General features: G+C 40.5%; 1 protein-coding gene across 2 annotated transcripts in view; it reads left to right on the top strand.

The window, feature by feature from the left end:
• PIK3CB (phosphatidylinositol-4,5-bisphosphate 3-kinase catalytic subunit beta) overlaps nt 1-22,956 on the top strand; it is an 85,499-nt gene extending 62,543 nt beyond the window's left edge. For both annotated transcript variants that reach the window (XM_069865401.1, XM_069865402.1), the window contains 12 exons: nt 1,367-1,555; nt 3,882-4,003; nt 6,024-6,167; nt 7,134-7,233; nt 9,670-9,848; nt 10,476-10,585; nt 10,885-10,963; nt 16,909-17,076; nt 17,542-17,665; nt 18,695-18,840; nt 20,294-20,426; nt 21,417-22,956. In XM_069865401.1, coding sequence (XP_069721502.1) covers nt 1,367-1,555; nt 3,882-4,003; nt 6,024-6,167; nt 7,134-7,233; nt 9,670-9,848; nt 10,476-10,585; nt 10,885-10,963; nt 16,909-17,076; nt 17,542-17,665; nt 18,695-18,840; nt 20,294-20,426; nt 21,417-21,554 — 1,632 coding nt within the window. In that variant the 3' untranslated portion in view covers nt 21,555-22,956. The remainder of the gene's footprint in view (nt 1-1,366; nt 1,556-3,881; nt 4,004-6,023; nt 6,168-7,133; nt 7,234-9,669; nt 9,849-10,475; nt 10,586-10,884; nt 10,964-16,908; nt 17,077-17,541; nt 17,666-18,694; nt 18,841-20,293; nt 20,427-21,416) is intronic.
• Nucleotides 22,957-23,417: the final 461 nt, after the last annotated feature.

Raw genomic sequence — 23,417 nt, forward strand, 5'->3', positions numbered from 1 at the left:
ACTATTTCAGATGGTGAAAGCATAGTTGGATCAACAGTATTAACTGTTTTTTTGGTAAGAATAAAGTAGTTCGTTGGAAACAGGTCAGTTGCAACACAAAGAGCCTGAAGACCTTAGGAAAAGTGAAAACTGTGTGACTTTGGGTGCAAACAATTTGGTGTACAATTAATTGGGAATCTTCCTGGTGTGCCAGCTGGATAGTACTGTGCCTTGTAATTTGAAAGACTGACAGTTTCAGATACAAGAACCACCTTACTGTCAGGGCTGTTCCCATACTTTGGTACGGAAACAGAGGATGTAATCAGTTTAACTAAACAAGTACTGCAATTCAGCTGGCTTTTTAAAGTCTACTCACTCCTACAGAATTTATACTTGCAAGGCTTGGGCACTTACCGTTTGCAGGAACTGAACTTCAGTTCTGTGTGCAGCAGGAGTGCTTTTTGTCAGATGGGAAACCTGTGCAGAGTGGGAGCTGTTTGTTTCTGCTGTGATCCTAGTTGATTTTTGACTACTGTTTCTCCTGACCTTTCCTTCCTTTATAGTTTTCCACTAATGCAAAGACCTTAACGTTACATAGAAACTTCTTCAGCTTTGTAACAATAAAGTTGTCTTCGTGCTCTTTAGAGCATGCTATATTGTTTTTCAAGATATGTATTGAAACTAGTTTTTTCGCTTCAGCTACTGCCTCCCTACCAAGAAGAATCATTTGCTTTTGTCTCCTGTTAATTTACTCAGTACTATTGTTGCCCATATCATTGCTTTGATTTCTGCCCTTGCGGGCACGGCTGGAGACAGAAGGCATTAACTGAGCCAGTGTCAGGACTCATTCATACAAACTGATTTACAGAATCAGCACTAAGGTTAATGTTTCAGAGACATGAAATATATAATATGGAGTAAGATATCTGGAAAAGACGAGTCTGGATTAGAGGACAAAAAAGCCTTGTCTACTTTGCAAATATGCTTCCCTTTGTTTATTGTTGGAAAAGTGGTTTTTGGCTTTTAATTAAAAAAAAATAGATCTGTATATTGAGTTTGCTTACTTGAAAAGCAAAAGGAGAAAGTATTTGCACCCTAAAGGAAAAGTTCTCTGTGTTAGAATTGGAAAATAGAAATATTGCCATCTAGTGTCATTAACTCTAAAGTTTTATTGTTTTTTTCAGAAACTTCTGTGCACTGGATTTTTTAATCTATTCCTTATGGTTTTTACAGATTAAGAAATCAGAAAGGAAGGCATAGCAGTCATTTCTCTGTCTTCCATGAGTTTTGTTTGATGTTCTTGCTGCTGTAGGATTTCTAGTATTTGAGCTAACATCTAAGCATCTTAGTGAACATATCAAAACATTATATGTTTCTCACTTTCTAGGGTCGAGGTGGTAAGAAGTTTTATGTTGTGCTAAAAGAAATAATGGAAAGAGATCCTTTATCTCAACTCTGTGAAAATGAAATGGATCTTATTTGGACTTTGCGATACGACTGTCGTGAAAATTTTCCACAATCATTGCCCAAACTGCTGCTCTCTTTAAAATGGAACAAACTTGAAGATGTTGCTCAGGTAAGAGAAAAGGACAGTAATGGTGGGGGAAAAATGCTGGACTCAATTCAGGAGTCAAGAGCTTCTTGTGGGCTCTTAGGCTGAGAGTGTTTGTCTTACCACAAGTCTCCCTTTTAAACTTCTAAACTAAAGTTTCTTCTTCTGTGAAAGCTTATCTGATGGTATAAATTCCTGTTCCAGCGCAGTGTTCTGACCTTCGCCTATTACAAGCTAGGTGTTCTTGGAAGTAAAAGAAGCCGCTCCATGAAAACTTGGCTTCCGTCTATTCACCATGTGACTTCTGTGATTATCTAGTCAATCAATCAGAATCTTAGTTTGCCTGCAGCATAGTTTATTTTTCATTACATCCTTTCTATCAGCTAGAGGTGTGTGCGCTATGAGCTTATAACAATAACTGGAATTTCATTCTAGTTCATTGTCTGTGGTATGAACACTACGTGAGTGTATGCTAGAGGTAGCACCCACACGTTACTTGCTCAGTTGGTTTCTCTTGTGTTCTTTCACATGTGAGGATCCTTTGCTCCATAGTAATTCCATTATGTGCTTCTGAATTTACTGTTATCTGGAAATACGAGCTGTAAAAATATAAGCAGGTATTTGTTGAGTCATTAAAGTATGGGAAGGAAAACATTCTGATTTCTTGCTAGGGGCTTTGAAATATGGCCTTTGGTAGCAGGGGTTTGAGGAGTTGCTTGGGGTATGGGTATTAGCTGAGAGCTCAAAGTCCTTTAAATTTAGGAATATTAAAAAATACGTAAAAAGCATTTTATTTAAACAGATGACTGAATGTATGTAGTCATCTTGCTTGTTACTGTCTACTTGCTGGACAGAACGTAGTGTTTATGTTTGCTCATGTATAGACAATACTGTGGTTTATATTTTAATATTGATTTTGGCAGCAAGCATGGTCTATTTCTGTAGTGCACAGACAGTGAGTATTCCCAGTTACCTTTTTAGGTAGGGAAAGGCAGACTCATGAATTTTACTAATTCCAAAATTATCAGGACTCATCATTTACCACTCATGAAAATGAAATATTATATAAATAAACACTAGCTGTATGTTGCAATATTTGTCTTGCATGCATGCAGCAGTAATAGCATTTTTATTAATGCGTGTTTAGCTGTAAGCACTCCAGTAAAAGTCTTGACACTTAAGGCAAAAATTTTAACAAACCCAAACAAACACAAACCCCAGACCAACAAGAAGCCAGCTGTTTATAAGAAAAATGAACTAAATAACTATATTCCTGTTTCTATTAAAGCAGCTTGAAAGTAGTAAGGTTTTTTTAGAAACAGAATATTAAGGTTTGTAGAGCATCTTTATTGGTTCAGTGATTTCTACGGTTATGTACAATGGACTAAAGTTTTCTGGCATCATTTACTGCGCTGATTTCACTCAAGCTTTCATTGAGTTGCAATATTTTAGTAGAATAATTGCACTGAAGGAATTGTGAAGGTGTTTGCTCTTACTACTGTCCAGACTTGCTCGCCTAGCAGTGTAATAGGGGGGCAGAACTTGTTACAAGAATTTACAGGCAGAATTTATTCTCTAGGCAGAACTTGGCCATCATTAAACAACAGAAAATTTCCTCCCTCCTTCCCCTGCCCCCAGTTTGTAGGAAAGGAGATTTTTACCGTGAGGTACACCTTGTTCCTCCAGAGAGCAACAGTGCTGTGCTTTTGAGACACTGCACATATTGGAGCCTGTTTATTTCAAGTAGTGGTGTGCTGTTTTGGTCATGCAGCCCTGTACCTACATCAAAATACACCCTCAACAGGGAGATTGGTTAAAATTTGATAAAACTAGTTCAGTTTGAGACCTCTAGATGTTTTTCTTCTTAGTAGACGAAAATAATACGTCAGGGTTTTCTGTATTTTTTTCCAGCATATCATTGTCTTCAGAATTGGGATTTTTTTTTAATATCTAACCTGACTCATCAGTGGAGCGGGGGGAAGGTTCCATCAGCTGAGGTGGAGAAATATTTTTGGCAAAGATCTCTCTTAATAAAGGTTTTTTTTAATACTGAAAAGTTTTACCATTATAAAAATATGTATGTATCTATAAAATCATTTACAAAACATAATCAGAATCTTATTGGAGCTCTGTCGAAGCCATACATACCTGATGTTGCTTGATCTTTGTTTGGGGTTGTTTTAAAAGGTAAGAATCAGAAGTGGGCCCACTTGTTATTTCTCACTCTTTTCTTCCAGACCAGTCTGTAGTGTCCTTCTGTTAGTGTGAGTGCTTTTATGGGCAGTTATACCAATCTGCCTTCTCAAAGAGTTACTTTCCTTGTAACCTAATAGTTGTCTCTTTAAACCAGCTGCAGGCTCTCCTGCAGATATGGCCCAAGCTGCTGCCTAGAGAAGCCTTAGAACTGTTGGATTTCAACTACCCGGACCAGTACGTGAGAGAATACGCAGTGGGCTGTTTAAGGCAAATGAGGTGAGTATGTTGTATCATCTCAGGCAGGGGTTTCTGGGGTGAAAAGCTGTGTCCTGTTTATCTACAGGAAAAAAAAACCAAAAACCCAAAGAGGAAGCATTTAAAATGCGCTGCCTGCCATCAGTAGATCACCAAATAAAGCAGTCCGGTTTCTAGTCAAATAAATAATAAATAAATAAACTGCTAGCCAAATAAAACCTTACTCTGACATCTTGTGTTCAGTGTTCATTGTTGTCTGTGCTGCTGGGACAACAGCAGCATCCCTTTGTCCTCAGGAGGGCTGTGTGCGGACCCCTTTCCACAACACAGGGAGAGCAAGACAGTGCAGAGAACGCTTTAATATCAAAGGGTGTTGAATACTACAAAAATTGCCCTGCAGCCAGCTCACATGCGGTGCCAGGTATTGGCTGCATTGTTTCATAGCAGTGTAAGCTGTAGCAAACAATAAAACCCCCAGAATTACTGATTTGTTTGTTCTTCACGGTAACCTTTGCTATGCAGTTCTTCCTTTGTCACATGGAATTTTGCTCCTCAGTGTAACCTAGGGCAAGATTTGTGTAACGCTGCCATTTGCAGCATTACTGGATTTCCTGTCCTTGAATTCTGAATCCTCTGTGCTGAATAGTTTAATGATTAATTTTTTTTAATGTTCAAGGCTAGATTTTTGGGGTAAAAAAAAAATATTTTGACTTCTTTCAAATGCAAACAAGCAATTTAGTTGCTGGGTGATCCTAATAGTACTGAATCGTTACATCTGGAATGATTTCCAGTATTCTTAGTTCTGACTCTGAAGCAAAACTGTTGGGGATCAGAAATCAGTATTCAGCTTCTTGAAAAAGCCTATTGAAGGCAGCTGGTGAAACCTGTAACCTAAAGGTGGTCCTAAAAATCTGTAACCAAAATGTGATCCTAAAAAAGTAGGCAAAAATAAATACAACACAGCATAATTGAAAGTTTATACCAAGTTACTGAAGTTTTTCAGAGTAAGATAGAGACAATGAAAGAATTCAATGTTTGCATCTCTTTTATAAGGGAAAAGATACTGTAGTGTAAAAAGTCAAGGGACATTCACATTTGTTCTAGAGTAACGTGGTTGTTAAGTGAGAGAGGGGCCTTGGAGGGGAGGGGAATACAGGATTTTGAAGAAAACTATTGAAATTATTTTTATGTCAGAATGTTGCTTGAAGGAGTCGGTGAGCATAGAGGTTTTTCCAAGGTATGGACTGTGTCAGAATATGTAAATAAGTGGTATGTACATATTTATATGTAAATATAAAGATGTAAATTTGCCCTTCTGAAGCAGGAGTGGTTTGGACACTCGGTTTCTCAGGGATTATGCACTTCTCCTTAGCTTCTAAAAACCTTCATGTTGGTGGTACTTAACGTTTAAAAAAACCAACAGCCAAACAGAAAACCCCAAACAAAGCAGTTTGGCTAAGTGAGCCAAAGGCTTTGTAGGTGTATCTCAATAAATTAGCACCTATTAACTGACAGGCAGGGACTTTAAAGACAGGCTAACTGGGTTGCTTTCAGTGGTGGAAATGCGCCTCTCCCTCTGCTCTGTGAGCTGAGTGACTCTGATAAGGGCCCACAGGCATTCCCAGTTCTTGTCCATGCCCACCGTGCTGTCTGCTGGGTTTTAACTGGTTCTCTCTATGGTTTCAAAGGTCCGGTTCCTCGGTTGGAGAATGAGTGGTCAAAGGGAGCCAAGTCTAAAATGATTTGAAATAACTAATCTCCTGGACAATTAACCCAGCACCCAGGCTGAGGTCTTGATCTTGTGAAAGGCCATAACAGATCATGAGATTTTTACTTGCAGGTCCGAGGGCCTTAAGATCCCGTGGGAGGAATAACGTACACTGAGTTGGATATTATTGTCCTTCTCCATGTGACACTTGCTATTGGGAGACGCTACTATTGAAACCAGTTTGGCATCGCTGTATTTTGTCCCATGCATCTGACTGGAACGTCGTTAATCTCGTTACTCTGTTACTGACTGCCTTTATGTACCTCCTTCTAGTGATGAAGAGCTCTCTCAGTATCTTCTTCAACTTGTGCAAGTCCTGAAATACGAACCTTTTCTTGACTGCGCTCTCTCCAGATTTCTGCTAGAGAGAGCACTTGCTAACAGGAGGATAGGACAGATGTTGTTTTGGCATCTAAGGTAGGAGCTCTCTTGCATCTTTCTGAAACTGTTGAGCCTGATTGCACAAGAAAATGGGATTTCTTGAGGATTTTTTGAATCAAGCCTTCATCGTAGTCCCCTACAAGGGCTCTTTATGTTTCTTTTCCTTTGGCATTTATAGATCAGAGCAAGCCTATAATTAAAAATATCACAGTGGTTTGTGCTACACTGTTCAATGAAAGTATTCCACACTGTGTTCAGCTCTAAAGTTGGATAAGTTACGTTTCTGTATCTAACTTTAGTGTTTATTTTGGCTGTGCGCGCAGTGAAAGTATAATATTTATATCTCACAGTTGGGAAAAATTTATATTATCTTTGAGAGTCTCTGACAGCAAATAAAAGCAGTTTTATGTATCCTTGCACTTTTGGTGCCCAGTTCTGTGAATGGCAGACACCTTGCAGACTGGAGTGTAGGTTTAGTCTGGTTTCAAAGTACAAATTTTAATACTTCTAAGTAAAAAGTGCAAGTACAACATGAAAACGTTTTGGGTGATAATTTGCTCTGGTCTGAGGTTCAGTGGCTTGTTTCAAACTGTTTCCGCCTCAGGCACGTTTTGACTTTTCCATTAAAAGTTTTGAGAACACAAGGTTTAACATCAGCCCTGAATCTCGATCTCGTCTTCTATGACTTATCAGTATTACTTGCTTGAATAAAAAGGGTTCCTGAAACCAAATCTCTGCTTGCCATCTCCTAGCATTACTACCTCCAGAACAGTCCCAGACCTTGAAAGAGGTGTCATGCACTGGAACCACCCAGTTTTCATTGTGTTCAGCACAGAGTTGTTCTGTTATTTCTGAAGAGATTTGCCTCATTGTTTTATCTACTGAACCATAAGTTTGGGGGCAGAGGGGTTTGGTTTGTTGGGGCAGTTTTGTTTTCATTTTAAGGACTGGAAGCACACTAATGTGGAAATGCTGTGATCTGATGAGCAGCTGTTCTTCTAGGTCGGAGGTTCACATACCCGCCGTTTCAGTGCAGTTCGGTTTGATACTTGAAGCTTACTGCCGAGGAAGTGTCGCTCACATGAAAGTGCTTGCTAAACAGGTATAGACTGCCCTTCTCCTTGAAATTTTGACTTAGCCCAGCCTGTAACTCACATATTTACCCCATTGCTCCTATGGGGCACACTGGTTACCTTGGCAAAGCCCATCTGTTGTGGAGCAGGGAACAGAAGGAAGCACAGCTGAGGCTGAGAAACAAAAAGGCTGAATAGATGGATGATGGAGCAGTCCTCCCTGGCACAGAGAGCAGTGGGGCCTCAGAGGTTGGGAGCTCTTTCTGTAGGGTTTCAAGATGTGCGCGATACTGTCAGCAGTGTTAATATGTTCTGAGTAGAACAGGAGACTGGGTTGTTGTCTGAAATAGGGTTTCTATGCACTTGAAACTGGTGATGTTTTTCCCTGGTAAGGGTAGGAGCTGTTACCTTTCTATCTAAACTATATCTAGATGAGTCCAGGATTGCTTCCTGCAGCTGTGGCCTGTGCTAAAAGGTGTTGTGAAAAACCCTGAAGTTGTCATACAACGTAGCTCTCCCAGGAAATAAAGTAAACCATGTACTTATTTTAGGGTTAATATAGATGTACCATTTCCAAAACCAAAACAAAAATCAAAAAAGAAAACCAAAGAGCTCTGCTTGCTTTTAAATACCCTAATAAATGTGTCAGCAGATCATTAATAGAGGCACTTGCAAATCCTGTTTGAAGGCTCTAATGCAGTTCCAGCGAGTTAATTTAGATTGTGACCAGAAACATCTTTGAAAAGTGATCTCTCTGGAATTACTGGTTTTGCTGTATCAGGCCACAGAAACTAACTCAGTAGGTACTCGTCTGGTGAGTGTCATTTCTGACAGTTTTGATACTGTCTGCATTGGAACTATGCTTGGAGAAGCCCATGGAATGGGCACGTACTGTTGTGCTCTTCATCACTGCAGTTCCCAGGACATTGAAAAGCCTGTCTCTTACTACCCATGTGTGCTCGTTAATGTTGTCAAAATCACAAAAAGATTAGATGCTTTAGGCACAGGGTTGTGCACTTTAGAGGAAACGAATGTCAGTGCAGTCAAAGATGGGGCAGAAAAATTCCCAACTGTGCAAACACGGAAGAAATTCAAAGTAGAAATACTTCAAAAAGTTCCTGTTTGCACAATGCAGGTTCCATTTTGTTCCCTTGTCACTGATGTTTGTACAGCTCCTAGAATAGTGGAAGAGGCAGGCGCGTTTGGTTTTGACAGATGGCTGACCTGGCAGGTCTCCACTGCCTCGCTTCTGTAATCAAACTGCGTTCAGCTTCCACAGCATCCTGCCCGGCAGGGCTCGGGCGGTCTGGAGGAGCGGTGAGGTTCGACTCAGCACCTTGTCGGTTAGACTGAAGCTTTCTTCTATAGAAATCAACTTTAGTAATTACTAAATGCTGTTTGCTAGAGAATCCAGGTGTTACTAAGCATGTTAATTGGGCAAATGCAGCTGATTGTTGTAACTGCCCTTTTCTATCTGGCTGACGAGGTGCTCAGACGAGGTGCAGTGTAGAAATCCTATTTGTTGCCTGTGCTCTCTAGGTTTGTTACTGAAGGACCTTTCTCTGTTGGTGTTATGTATGTGTACACCATTAGTTTACTGGTTTTCTTTGAAGTTATGTACCCGTAAAAAAGTTTTCAAAACAGAAGAGAAAGAAAAAACAGTTACACCCACCTGTATCGATTGCAAATCATAGAATCATAGAGTAGTTTGGGTTGGAAGGGACCTTAAAGATCATCTGGTTCCAACCCTCAAATAGTTGCCTTGTCTTTGTACGTATTTTAAGGTAACACTTGCTTAGATGAGATGTTACGATTTGGAACACCTTAATAGAGTAGAGCATTTACCTTATGTCTAACTTCAGCAGAATCTTAATGAGTGAACGTTCAAGCCTTTGCTCTGTAAAAGCTAAGTGTAGTTATAGATGTGAAAACTGTCTTGGAGTTCTCATGTGGCCGTATCGTACGGTGTGCAACTTGCCGAGTGTGTACAGTGAAGTTCCTGCATCTACAGCTTGTCTCAAGTGCTGCTGGCTTTGTTAGCAGATGCTTCATACCTCTATTTTTGTTGATTCCAGTATGGCTAGAGGCATCTGTGTTACATGCTTTGAAATAGTGGACAGAATTGTGTTTTGAAGAAGGAATTTGTGTAAATGTATCATACGTTAAAATACCTCATTAATTTAATTGGAAATATTAAGTCGTGCTATCAAAAATGACGCGAAGCATAGGAGCTTTCATCCCATCAGTGTCTTTTATAACTTACGAAAATGGGATTTCTGGGATACGAGGGACTTGGAAAAGGCTGCATGTATGTTTTTGAGAGAGCATCACCTTAATTGCCATTTATTATTTCCGTTTTAAAAAAATTATAGAATTAGTTAAATCTTCTGTTTTGAAATGGGATTTCACATTGTATTGTGTGTAAAATCAGAGTAATAGCTTTTAAAGATAAATATCTCTTTCAGGTGGAAGCCCTTAATAAAATGAAGACTTTGAATAGTCTGATTAAGTTGAATGCCATGAAGCAAAGCAAAGCAAAAGGAAAAGATGCAATGCATACGTGTTTGAAACAAAATGCTTACAGAGAAGCACTTTCTGACCTCCAGTCTCCTCTGAATCCTTCTGTCATACTTTCAGAACTACAGTAAGTTGAGTGAATAGAATGTCACTTCAGCTTTTGCAGGGGAACAGGAAAGCAGACAGGCATGTGCTCTGCTTTCCGTCGGCCGTGCTGCTCAACAGATGCGCTGCCAGTGGGAACGTTTTCTATCATGAGGGAAGGTCGGTTGGGAATCTTCCTAAGGTTAAGATACCAGTTAGGTTAGAACATCTTTGTGATCCACCATGAAACTTAATACCCTCTTAATGCATTACCGTAGCAAAATGTATTTAAATGTAAGCCTAAAAGTGAACTAGACTGCATTCCTGGCTTCTGTTTATAACAATAAGCACAAAGCTATTAAAACTTCTAACAACACTTTAATAGTGAACTCTAAAAAATTGATGTGAAAGGGTATAAAGCAAATTGTTTTCTCTGCAAATGCAGGTGCTTAATTTAATGTGTATGCCAGTCAGGGTATCGCATACATTCCATCTGTAACAGATATGTTCATAACTTGATAAGTGCTCATAGCATAGTTGCAGAATGAAAGCAGAGATAACATCCAAGTACTCCAACTAGAAGTCTACTGTACATGTTGTGTTTTGGACAATATTTAGACCTTTTCAGTTGAATTATTCTTATTTGACTAAAACTTGTGTTTTCTTCTAGTGTTGAGAAATGTAGATATATGGATTCTAAAATGAAGCCTCTATGGATAGTATACAACAATAAGATGTTTGGAGGAGATCTTGTAGGGATCATCTTTAAAAATGGCGATGGTAAGCAATACCAAATATTTTAAATTTTTTCCTTTCTGTCTTCATTCCCACACTTGCGCTTAAGCTGTCTTGCTTAAGCAGGCAATATAAATGTGGTTTGCTCTGACATCAGTAAACAAATGAAGCATCTTCTGACTAGGTTTCAAAGTATAGGCATTATCAGTCACCATAATATAACAATGTGTAGTTCAACTTTAACCTTTAGGCTTGGTGAGTATTTTTAGTTACCTTTTTCTGAAAGCCTTACAAAGATTAGAAGGTTTGTTGACAACACACTGAGTTTCAACCTTTTGTTACAGATCTCCGACAGGACATGTTGACGCTCCAGATGTTGCGTTTGATGGACATACTTTGGAAAGAAGCTGGTCTGGATCTCCGGTAAGGATCTCATGAGGGCTGGCGTATTTGGATGGGGAGTCCACTTTTTGCAGTAAAGCTTCTCTGTTTCTTAAATACCTTCCCAGCTATCCCCTTTCAAAACATCTGCATTGATGCCCAGAGGTTTCAGTTGTCGTAGCCAAGATGAACAGGCTGAGGAAAGAGGTTGCCTTAACTAATTTGATGGCTTCTCTCTGCATTTCATTCCGTAGGTTGCCCACATTACAAAATTATTTAGACATAAAAAGAAATAATGTAAGAAGCAAAAAATCCCAGTTTCACTTGTTTGTTATCAAGCAGAATATTTTTCCTGGTGCGCTGTATCTCTTGTTGTCATACTGATTAAAAATTCCTATGCTCTCTTATGTAGTTTACTGTTTTCATCCTTTGAAAATCACCTAGATAAAAAGCATCTTATGAGGTCAGGAAACAGTTCTTGAGTTAAGGGTCCACCAAGCTGGTTTTGAGCCTTTTGTTCGTGTCTGTGACCTTCCCGAACAGAGGAGTTTATGCAACTCCTCATGTAACAGACTTACATATTAATGGTCACTGAGTTTCCAGGCATATGCAAAGATGGGAACTTGGTGATTATGGGAATTGTGGCTCTTAAGTTCTGATACACGAGTGCAAGAGAGGTACAAACACAGAATACATCTGCGGGCTAAGAGGTCTCTGCTGAGGATTGCATCTGGAAAACACCATCAAGATTCTCTAATAGGTAGATTTAATGGGAAATACCCTTTCTAGAAATTAGTCAGCTGAGAAGAACCTTCCACTTGCTCTGCTGCTCCTTACAAAGCGCTTCTCTAAAAATGGAGTAATAAACCCATTCCAAGATACCACAAGTGCAGGAGTTCCTGATATTTGGAAAACTTGTTTCCGAGGAGGGCTGCGGGTTTTTCATTTATCGATTAGTTCATTAGTCAAGTCTCTAAGGCAGTGTCTGCTCCCAGTAAGCTGATCACTTTGTCGTCAATTGTGTAACTAGCAAATAACTATTTTGTAGTAGTCCCCTTTCCTTCCTGTGTAAGCAGTCCTCTCATCACTGTTTATACCCAAAGGCTTGCGGTCATTGTGAACATCTTCAGTGTATGTTCTGAAGTCCCACTTTCCATTCTTTTCTTGATAAAACATTATTTGAATGTCATAAAGCATTTTTCAGAATGAAAATGTCTCTTTTACTTTCATCTATTTGCTAATATAGGCATGATTTCTTTGTAGGAATGCTGGCGTATTCCAGAGGGCAACAGTACTAGGGGCTGTTCACTGTTATCATGTGAGCCTCTCCTGCCTGGGAAACTTTTACAGCCAAATCTGTGCATCAGTTATAGCTAATATAATTCTCAAATTCTGATTTCTTTTTTGAAAAATAGTTCTAAAGAAGATACTGAGTGTCACATTATTATAAGCCATTTTTAGTCCATAAATTCAAATTTTTATGCCTGTGAAAGAGTTGTATTCCTTTGTGTGTTATTTTGAAATGTTGTTTATAAGACTAGAAGGACTTATTTAGGTATTACTTGAAATGCTTTGAGACATAATAGTGGGAGCTTCATAAGGCACATAACATCAGCCCTCAAAGAAAAGTGCAGTTACAGGCTTGTTACTTTTGCTGCTTATGGAAAGATTCCTTTGAGTTAATGTGAATAATTAGTCGTTTCTGCAAGTGTATGTTTGCGATGAGGTCTCTGAGTGTGTAAGTTGAACATGGATTTGAGGAAACGTAAGAGTTTGTGTCATTATAAATAGCCTGTGAGGAGACTGCTCCGCGTTTAGGGGCAAGGACAGCTTCTGGCAGCTGTGGAATCCCAGATGAGGCGTTCTGTGGTCGCTGCCTTCCCAGAGGCTTAGTTTGTGGTTCCAGCCTGGGCCACACACCATGTCTAGCAAACAGGAATAGCAATTAGGAGTCGTCAAATGTACCTTTCCTGACTGAGGCATTTTCTCAAATGCAACAAAGAAAAACCGAAAAGCGGCTCTGATGTCTGAGATTTTTCTTAAAACTCTCAGTAGAAAAAAAAGTGGAAAGGGGAAGTTCCTAGTGAGAATTGAAGTTCTATAATTGGCCTCTTCCATTTATTTATCTAACTGGGAGCATCTTCCTTCCATTCATCCTCATAATTATAAGATAAGATTCTGGGATTGAGGCAGGGTTACAGTTCTGTGTCTATCAGAGATTAACCAGGCAGTTGCCAAGGGAATGCTCTGAAGTTATTTCAGTTGAGAGTAAATTTGGACAAAACAGCAATTGGAAAAAAAAATTGAAGCATGAGGATGCAGCTAAGAGTTTGTCATCACTATGTTTATGGTCTGCATGCCTCTCAAGAAAAGGCAACTTTAAAATCTGTGAATTAGCAGCAGTGATGATGACTTCTCTTGCCTTGTTCATGGGTCGAGACTTGCTGGCCTGCTGCTTTTTGCTTGGGTAAGAGTTGCAGTGCCAGGTGTAAACGTAGTGCTGAATAGCTCTGCTTCCCTGAAAAACACAACTCTATACATCCACGCCAATGAGTGAAGTCTTTCCTTCATGCCCTCTATCATCCTTTGTGGCTGTAGTTTCCCGAAGCTGTTGCTTCCCTTTGTCCTTTTGTGGATGCATAATGGATTTTGTGTTTCTCAACTTCTACTACAGAAAGTCTGGTGACTCCTTTCCAGTAAAAGCAGGGCTTCTCCCTTCTTTCAGCAGTGTAGGAGCAGGAGCACTCACCATTTGCCTCTCTTCCAGTCAATAGTACGTTGCCACAAGCAAATTATACAGTTTCTGTGGAGCATGGATCAAGTGGCAACCAGTGTGCTGCTGTCAAGGAGTTTGGGACAGGATCAGATTACTTCTAGTTGCACTGCAATTGCAGTCATTTAATAGTAATTTAAAATGAATTCTTAGCCCAGTCTGTATCTAAAGCAAGCACAATATTCCCAGTGGGATTTCTCAGCTCTGGAGAGGAGCACCAAACATATGTTGGGTCTGGTATCTCCAAAGCTGAAGAAGGAGAAAGGTTGGTTGGTTTAACTGTCAACTAATTTGTCTGCAGGGCTAGACTTCTTTCATACATGCTGTGTTTTGTTGGGTAGGTTCCCGTGCATGCATTCTCGCCAAATCCAGGCACAGGACAGGGTTTGCATTGGAACGGGAAAGATGTGTATGTGGGAAGATGCAACACTCCACTCCAGTAGGTCCTTCACCCTGGGCTATTGCTGGATGGACCGTGGGGGGCACAGCTGTATAAAAGCTCAGGCTGCATTTGTTTCACAGTACGTGCCCAGCCCTAAGACAGCAGAGAGTCACCTCAGGCAAGCACTGCTTGAGCAGGCTGGCTCAGAGTCAGTCTGCCTCAGACATCAGCCACTCAAGTAACCAGAGAGAAATGAGTACACCGAAAGAAGCATGTTTGTTAATTAATCCCCAGAGCCATTCATTTCTGAGACAAACCATTACCTGGGAATCGAGCAGGAAAATCATTGGCCTAAGACATTAGTATGTGCCACTGAGCTCCTCACTTCTTCCTGCAGCTTATCTCTAGTTGTTTGTTGTACTTCAATATGGGTGATTAAGGAGCAAACTTAACTTAAATGGTATTTATATTGGGGTTGCAACTGCCGAATGACAAAATAAGACTTCCGGAGTCCAACGCCCCTGAGAAGTTACAACTCTTCAAGTTATTTTGCTTTAAAAAAGTTCTGCATCTGGTCACTTGTTTGGGCATACTCAGAGTAAATTACATAAATTTCTATTATTTCTGTGAGGAATTTTACAAATACATCACGGCCGAGGAGTATAATCTCTGCCTTCCCAAGAATGTGGTGGGGTCTGCAATGTTGCACCCCTTAGGAGAGTAATCAGTGCATCAAAGTTTCCTGCCGCTTTACCTGCGTTACAGCGTTGAGACTGTGTTGGGGGAAAAATTAGTAAAGTACTAGATCAACAGAAAATCCTAGATTTGAGGAGTTTGATCTGTGATGAGTAACTTTCGCTGTGTTGATTTGTCAGAAAAGTGGTTACCTTTTGGACAGGTAGAGGGAGTTCTCCACACTCTCTTGTCATTTCTCTGTCTACTGACAGTGGGTTTTCATTTTCACCTCCTTTAACGTGTGAGCTCTGATAGTAAGCGGCTGTGTATGAATCAAATCAGAGTTCACAGACCTATTTAAGAATACATTAGTTGTGATGGCATTCTTTATGCTCATGTCTAAACCATTGAACCTGCCATTACCACGAATGTGTTAAGTTACCAGAACTTGGTGTTGTATTTGGAAAGGTACCACTGCAGAGAATTAAACTCCTGATGTGAAGAACATGTTAAATAGAATGAAGAAGACGACCTTCTGTCCTGACCTGGATCACTGTATCAATCTGTCCGTGTTCATTACTGGCGTTAAAAAGCAGGGAGCATATCCTGCTGACAGATGTTGAAGTCAGAAAGACCAGGATGAGATGGAAAGGGCCCAGAGGATTTGTCCCTAACTTGACTCCTGTCAAACTGTCTCTCTGACAAGGATGTTTTTTCCTCCCGTTGTAAGCGCGCGGTCCTCCAGGGGCTGGAGGCTTTCATCATTGCCTGCTTGTGAAGGGGAAGTTGTTGGACGTGTGCCCGGTTAAGCTGCAAGGAGGGTGGGTTGAAATGCCATGGAAGAAGGCCAGCGTGCACTTTAACCTGGCAATATTTGCTCTCATTTGTCGTGTCGTGATAAGGATGGGCAGTGCTTCCTTCTATCGAGCGCTGGTGTTGGGTAATTACAGATGCCCTGCTGTTCATTGTGGGAGTCCTCTGGTCCAGGGAGTGGGATTTTTAATGGGGAAATAGATTAGAATAGAAGCGGAAAGAAGGTTCCAGGTCTATGCTGCTTGCTTTGTTCTGAAGTTGAGCGTTCCCTGAATGCCCTGTTGAATCTGGTTTTCAGTTCACATCGTGGCCAATATAGAAGAATCCCTAGCTATGTAGTTATGACTGCGCAGTGTCACTTCAGTTGTGTTAGCACTGAGGTAGAGAAACTGTTCAGTTATCTAATAGCTGTTATGCCAAAAAGTTCCTATCAATTCTGTCTGGGGTTTTTTGTTTTACTGCCAGGACTTGGAATAATAGGCTGTGTCAGTTTGGAGACATGGTTCTGTTTGTTGCAATCAATCTTAATATCTGGTTTGTATGTAGATACAAATCCTAGTGTGAGAGCAGAAACCTTGTGCCTTTGGAGAGTTTGCTTCACATTTCCCTTGCACACATTGAGCTCCTATCTAAGTTGCCATTTTGTTTAGCATTTTAAACATCTGAAGTGAGGAAACATTTTGGAAAACGCAGTTACCTATTTAGACACATCTCTCCTTGATTCATATCTCTAATTGAGCCTTATTTTAATGCAGTCATGTGGTGTAGATGTTTTTACCAGGCACAGTACATGAATACCCAGGAATATTCGTACACGTCAGGCGGGTTAAAAGATGCATTCCTGTTTTTTCAGGCCAGGTTTCTATGCTTAAAATTAGCAAGAGTTGGAAGAAGTTATTTTATGCTTATATTTAAAAGGATTTCTAGTGCTTTAAGTTGAAAGAGGAAGAATGGGGGGAAGAAGGATAAGATCCTCTGTTCCATTTACACAAATAATTTAGTCTAGATTGACTCGTGAGTATAACTTGCTGTCTGTTTAGCCAGTGGATAACAAATGACAGCAACGGGCTCCCTCTACGGTTTTTCCTGTTGAATTACAAGTAACTCTGTTCCCTAGGAAAAGGGAAAAAAATAGGTTGCTTATAATTTCTCTTTTTTTTTGCATATGTTTATGTGACAGGAAAAAATAATGTTTTAAATGTGTTGCTGGTATTTTAACTTTGCGATACCTTCAAGAGTTTAACGTTGAAGTTAGCCTGAGCGTTCAGCCCTCTCAAAATATTGATAGACCAAGAAACATTCTTGCTAGTTTTGTGTTTAACACGAATCTGTTTGTTTTTTCAGGATATTGCCATACGGCTGTCTAGCGACTGGGGATCACTCTGGCCTTATTGAGGCTGTTTCTAGTTCAGAAACCATTGCTGACATTCAGTTAAATAGTAGCAACGTTGCTGCTGCTGCTGCCTTTAACAAAGATGCTCTCTTGAACTGGCTGAAGGAATACAACTTAGGGTAACCACTCCAGTTATTTTCTCATCTATGGCCTCAACTACAAAATTTCTGTAGTTTTGTTTCAGTATCGAGGAACATATGGCTTTGGTGGTAGGTTTGTTGCTACCTATGTCAAGTTCTGACTCAGAGTCACGGTGCCCTTGGAATTCAAACAACGATCCATCTGAAATTCTGGCATTTGCAGCATTTTCACTGCATGTTGTTGAGTAAATTATTCTAGATTTGGCACAACAAACAAACCCACTCCAGAAAACTACATGGATCTCAAGTCTTGATTTTATTGCCTTTCATATTTGCATTTCTCCTGCTCTCCATACATTTTACAGTATTTTTTCTCAAATAACTCTAGTTTTACAGCAGCCTAGTGGGTTTCTGGTTTGAACAAGCAAAAATCCTTTTTGAGGTGAAGGCATGATATGGCTTACCAGTGGTGGGCACTAATATTGTTTGTCTTTGTCGTTACAGAGATGACCTGGATCGAGCCATTGAAGAATTTACTCTGTCTTGTGCTGGCTACTGTGTAGCTACTTACGTGCTGGGGATTGGTGACAGACACAGTGACAATATCATGGTCAGGAAAAATGGTCAGGTAAAAACCTCTTCTGCAGGCAGAACAACTACGATATCACTGTTGTGCAAGAATTATCGTGAACTTTTAATTCTTTTTGTGTCCCAGTAAAATTAAATCCACATGTTGTTAGAATGATATCTTTGTTTTCTGAGAACTGAAGGGAGCCTCAAAGAGAGGAGGTGGTAGGACTAGCCAAAGGACCAACCAATGCCTACTTAGTATGCGGTTCTGTATCGAGTGAGGCTGCTTTACAGAACTTTTTCAGATCATCCAAAAGGTCTGTTAATGGTTCGGATTCATTGAATAAAAGTAGTCTTAGGATGGCCTTTGGAAAGATACTCTTAAAGCCATGAACTGCCATTTTGTGCAGTGTGGTTTTCCTGAAGTTAGTCTCTGCAGCCCACCTCTGCAGAAATTTCCCATGTGGAACTCTGTACTAGCACAGTGCTGTGACTCAAACCTGGAACCTCAGTAAACTCTTAAAAAGGTAACTTCCTGTTTAATTACACCTTCTGGTGTAACTTGTCTGATTTTATTCTGCCAATAAAAGTAGCAAGGGTTATAAAAGTGAGTTTTATAGTTACAGTATTCTTAAGTTTTTACCTACTGGAAGAAAGCTGAAATGCCCCTATCTTTGATTCTAAAATGAGAGGACTGTCACAGGGTTAAGTTCTGCTGGCTTTGCTCCTGACTTTCTGTTAGAAGCCCTCAGGCATGATGATGTTGAGCCACAGGGGCTCATCACTGGGCTCAGTTTTCTGTCTATTACCAACAAGATATCTGTCAGCAGACATCAAAAGCTTAAAACTGAGATTGTCTTTTGCACACTGATTTGTAGCACACGTTACTTGTAAGAGTGTAGATGTTATCACTGTTTTTAAATAAATCTTGAAACGTTTTAAAACTAACTATTCCCAAGGGGTTGAAACAATGGGCTGCAGAGAGTAGCGCTATGAGTTGACTGTTCTTTATAACAGCATCCTGTAGAGATTGTTAGAAAAGGAAATATTTCCCTGGAGAGATTAACTTTCACTTCTGTTTTTTTAGCTCTTTCATATAGATTTTGGGCATATTCTTGGCAACTTCAAGTCCAAGTTTGGAATTAAAAGGGAACGAGTACCTTTCATACTCACCTATGATTTCATTCATGTTATTCAACAAGGAAAAACAGGGAACACCGAAAAATTTGGCCGGTCAGTATTTTTTTGATCTCTTCCTTTTATGACTGAGATGATCTCTAGGGATAATTTCCAGCACACCAGGAACCTGGTGGGTTTGGTTTGCTCATCTGTAGTTGTGTGGAAGTGTGCTAACGTGCATATACAATATTGGGTACTTCCCTGCCTGAGCCAGAATATACGTGTTACTTTGTACGTCAGAACCTGCAGCTCTGCAGTAGAACGACGCGGTTCCCTTTATTCTCCTTCACCAGGAGATGGCAGATTCTTCTGGGGTCCACATTTTTTACTTTCAGTGGCACTGGGTGCAAGGGAGAGATTCCATGAGCTGTTGAAGCAAGGTGGAGGACTGGATTTAGAAACAGGCTCCCTCCTGCCTGTCAGTGCTCATTCAGTGTGTTGATCAATCCTGGCCCTAATTAGGTGCCTGGCTCTATAGAGCCATAACATAATCCAGCACATCTGCATGCCCCTCCCCATCTTGGGTTAGAGCTACTATGGAAGAACGTAGCAAGGGAAGTCTACCCTCTGTGATCCTACCTGTGGAGGTGGATTTTTCTTTCTCCCTTCTGTATCGTTCTCACCAATGACAGGAAGGGCATTCTGAGTGTTTTGCTCTCGCTTTGCTGACAGTTTCCCCAGGAAGAGTTTATTGACAGAGGTATGAAATCAAGTACTTGGCTATAGCTTAATAAAGCTTACAGCTACTTCTAGTAGAAGAAACTGTACGTAGATTTATTATGGTGCATCTAGAAAAAATGGAAAACAACTGTCAGTGACCCGTGTTTCCTGGAGAGTGAGCAAATCAACTTGTAGCTCGATTTTTAAAGCCATGAAGTAAAGGCTGTTATGTGGCTATGCTATTGCAAGAGCTGCAGAACACAGAGTACTTTAAATGGCAGTAGGATTCCACTTTCCCTTTAGAAATGCCTGAGAACTTGTTTTGATGTATAACTCGTCATCCTATGGAAATTCACAGCTTAGTCTCTGGACAGTGGCACATTTGGGGACAATGAGCAAGTTCTCAAGCGTCTGTCTGATGGGTCTTTATGCCAGATCTGGCATTCAATTCAATTTTGACCATGTTTGCAGGGAGGAATTACCTTACAGAGACAGACGGGTTGGGAGGGGCTTTTGGTTTTGCACTGTAGGCCCACTATATAGGGGATTTCACCTAACAGTTCTCGGGGAGATGGGGCACTGGCATTACCTTTGGTGTTTTTCACTCTTTCTGAAGAAGTGGCCTTTTTTTAAAGCTTTTCGTCTTTTGTACCGATGTTTTAAGTGCTTGTTGGAAAGACATGGGGTATTTTTGTAGGAACACATTGAAGGTTCTGCAGACTTCTCTGTCCTTTCTGTTACTGGGTTGGACCAGATAACAGCTTTCGGAAATAGTTATATTTGTCAACTGCCTGATCAGTTCTCATGTGTTGTCTTCATTGCATGTGCTCGGTGGTTGAACATGAAGGTTCCGCCAGTATTGTGAAGAAGCGTACTTGATTCTGCGGAAACATGGAAACCTATTTATTACCCTCTTTGCACTGATGCTAACTGCAGGGCTTCCAGAGCTAACCTCTGTCAAGGACATCCAGTATCTCAAGGTAAAGCAGGATTTACAGCTAGCAGGACTTTGCGTTTTCCTAGTATGTGAATTTGGATTCTAAGGTGAATAAAATTGTAATTGGTTTTAACTTCCACATAGTTCTTCAAGCTTTCTTTTTCAGCCCTGCAGAAGAAGGTCTGCAGTCAGCCCTAGTGGTTAAAGGAAACTGTGACTGCATGTTCCTTTCAGCCATTTTGTAATGAGTTTGGTTACCCTGCATCTTAGATGTAGTCATTTTGGGGGTGTTTGGGGTTAGAGCTCATGCACAAGCATAGAGCTGTAAAGGTGAAAGTTATTTGCTTAATTCTTATTTAATTTTATCTTAAACCAAGAAAACCCAGAAAAGAGCAGCTGATGTGTTGCTCAGTGTGTCCAGTTCTGGAATCCTCAACGTAAGAAGGATAGGGAGCTGTGGGAGCAGGTCCAGAGGAGGTTACAAATATGATCCGAGGGCTGGAGCACCTCCCATCCGAGGACAGGCTGAGAGAGTTGGGGTTGTCCAGCCGGGAGAAGAGAAAGCTCCAAAGAGACCTTGGAGCGACCTTCCAGTACCTGAAGGGGCTACAAGAAAGCTGGGGAGGGACTGTTCACAAAGGCTTGTGGTGATAGGATGAGGGGCAATGGGGATAAACTGGAGAGGGGCAGATTTAGACTGGACATAAGGAGGAATTTATTCATGATGAGGGTGGGGAGGCCCTGGTCGAGGCGGCTCGGGGAAGCTGTGGCTGCCCCGTCCCTGGAGGGGTTCAAGGCCAGGCTGGATGGGCCTTGGAGCCCCTGACCCAGTGGGAGGTGTCCCTGCCCAGGGCAGGGGGTGGAACTGGATGGGCTTTAAAGTCCTGCCCAACCCAAACTATTCTATGATTCAATGAGTGATAAGTGACAAGCGTCAAAACAGAAAGAAAAATGTGGTTTATGTTGGAAGGTGAAAGAGGCCTTAACTGTGGTGTTTGAAATTGTTAAAGTACTTGTTTTCCTGCCATTTTAGGACTCTCTGGCCTTAGGGAAGAGTGAGGAAGAAGCACTAAAACAGTTTAAGCAAAAGTTTGATGAAGCACTCCGGGAAAGTTGGACTACGAAAGTGAACTGGATGGCTCACACTGTTCGAAAAGACTACAGATCCTAGAAGATGTTTGAATTTGCACTAAGGTGAATGTTACCTTGAGAAGTGTTTTTAAAGGGGAACTCTAGAATGGACCAACAAAACTTCTTTTAAATATTAAAGAAAACAAAAAAACGACAAAAAGAAATGGGTTGCAATAATTCCCGAGTCTTTTGCACTCTGCTTCTGAATGCTTGATTCCAAGACTCTCTCCACAAACAGTGAAGATCCTGGATAATCAGTTCCTGCTGACTTTGCACGCTGAGAGCTACTAGGCATTTTTAAGAATTCTGTGGTACTTTATGGAGGTGTAAATATTTGTTTTTATACGTTAGGGTGATGTACTCTAACATACTCAGGAGGTGTGAAGACCTCAGACTGAACTGTTCTTTGTTTAAAGTTGGGACTTGAAGAGTAATTTTTTTTTTTATATCCTAATCTTGCTAAAAATGACTGTATTATGTGTATTTTTCGTATGAACTCTGCCTCTGCCCTGCTGGCACCAATGCATTAATTCTACTGTAAATAGCAACCACAGTGTCATTGTACTGCAGGGAGCTGCTTCATGTCTCACACTGCTGCCGAAAGAAGAGTAGATATTCGTAAGTTGAGGAGGGCCAGATGGGAGGGAGGAGACCTTTGAAAACAAGGGGGCATCCAGATCTTCAGGGTTGCACAGTTTTGTTCTCCTTTTGTTACATAATTGCAGAAGCCCTTTGGTCAGAGGAAAGTTAGGCCAGTTCTAAACATGTCTGGGAATCCCTTGTTGGTAATGGTCTCCTGTGCAGCCTCTGGGGCTTTGTTTTCAACTCCTTAAAAGGCACATTTATTTCAGGTTCAGCAAGAGGAGCTTTACAGCCTTACATTGAAATTTGTATCTCGGATTAGTTGTGCCGTGCAAACGTACTGACCTGCACATGGAGATTTTTTGTTAAGTATCCTACACATAGTGATATTTTTAGAGCATACATACCAAAAACCCCAAATGTTTGGAAAAGCAAGTGTTTATGGGAGAAGATCATTCTATCAAACACCAATGAGGAGTCATTAATCTTTTCTTTCTGTATTTATTAGAAGCTTGCAATAATGTCGCTTTACCAAGATATATATGTTGAAGATGGTTGCTGAAGAAACTGGATTTGTTTTAATTTATTTAGTGAGGTACCAGGCTTTTAGGTGCTTAAATGGAGAGCAAATTTGTTACGTGCAATAGGGAACTGCTGGTTAAAAGATGTAACGTACTGTTTCTGAACATCAGCAAAATGGACTTTAACTACTGCTTGTTCTCCAAGGAACACTGGTAGCTCTCAATTCCCGTTGACCTTTGAAAGAGAATTAAACATATATATTTACTTTTTGACTAAACATTTGGTTTGCATAGAAATTTTGTTTTCTGTAGGAATTTAATTAAAGGTGGTTTTACTTTGTTGAGAGTGATATACTATTTTTTGTTGTTGTTTTAGGGATTTGTTTCTTTTAGAGATCAAGAACCTGTCTGGAGCCAGGATAGCATAGTGAGTTGATTCCCTTGTCCTTCCCCTTGGAGCTAATCTGTTTGGAAAGACCTCTGCTTCTAGAATATTGTAAAAGTAGCAAGTATTTTGTGATTGGTTTTGGTTTTGGGTTGGGTTTTTTTAGTAATATAGTGGCATTTAAAGCGTGCCATGTCTCCCTTTTTAAATTTTTGTATTTGTAAAGCAGATGAGAGGATAAATCGCAGCATGTGTGTAAGTAGCCATTCCTGGACATGTTACATTTTCCAGTGAGACAGAGTGCTTGGACGTCTCTGGAATGTCATCTGGAGGGGGACATAACCTCTCCCAGAACTCAAGATGCGGTTGGCACGTTCTTCGCTGCCTGGCGCTGGTGTGCAAGGTGTGCGACAGG

Source organism: Phaenicophaeus curvirostris, chromosome 10 (assembly GCF_032191515.1).
Source record: "Phaenicophaeus curvirostris isolate KB17595 chromosome 10, BPBGC_Pcur_1.0, whole genome shotgun sequence".
NCBI lineage: Eukaryota > Metazoa > Chordata > Aves > Cuculiformes > Cuculidae > Phaenicophaeus > Phaenicophaeus curvirostris.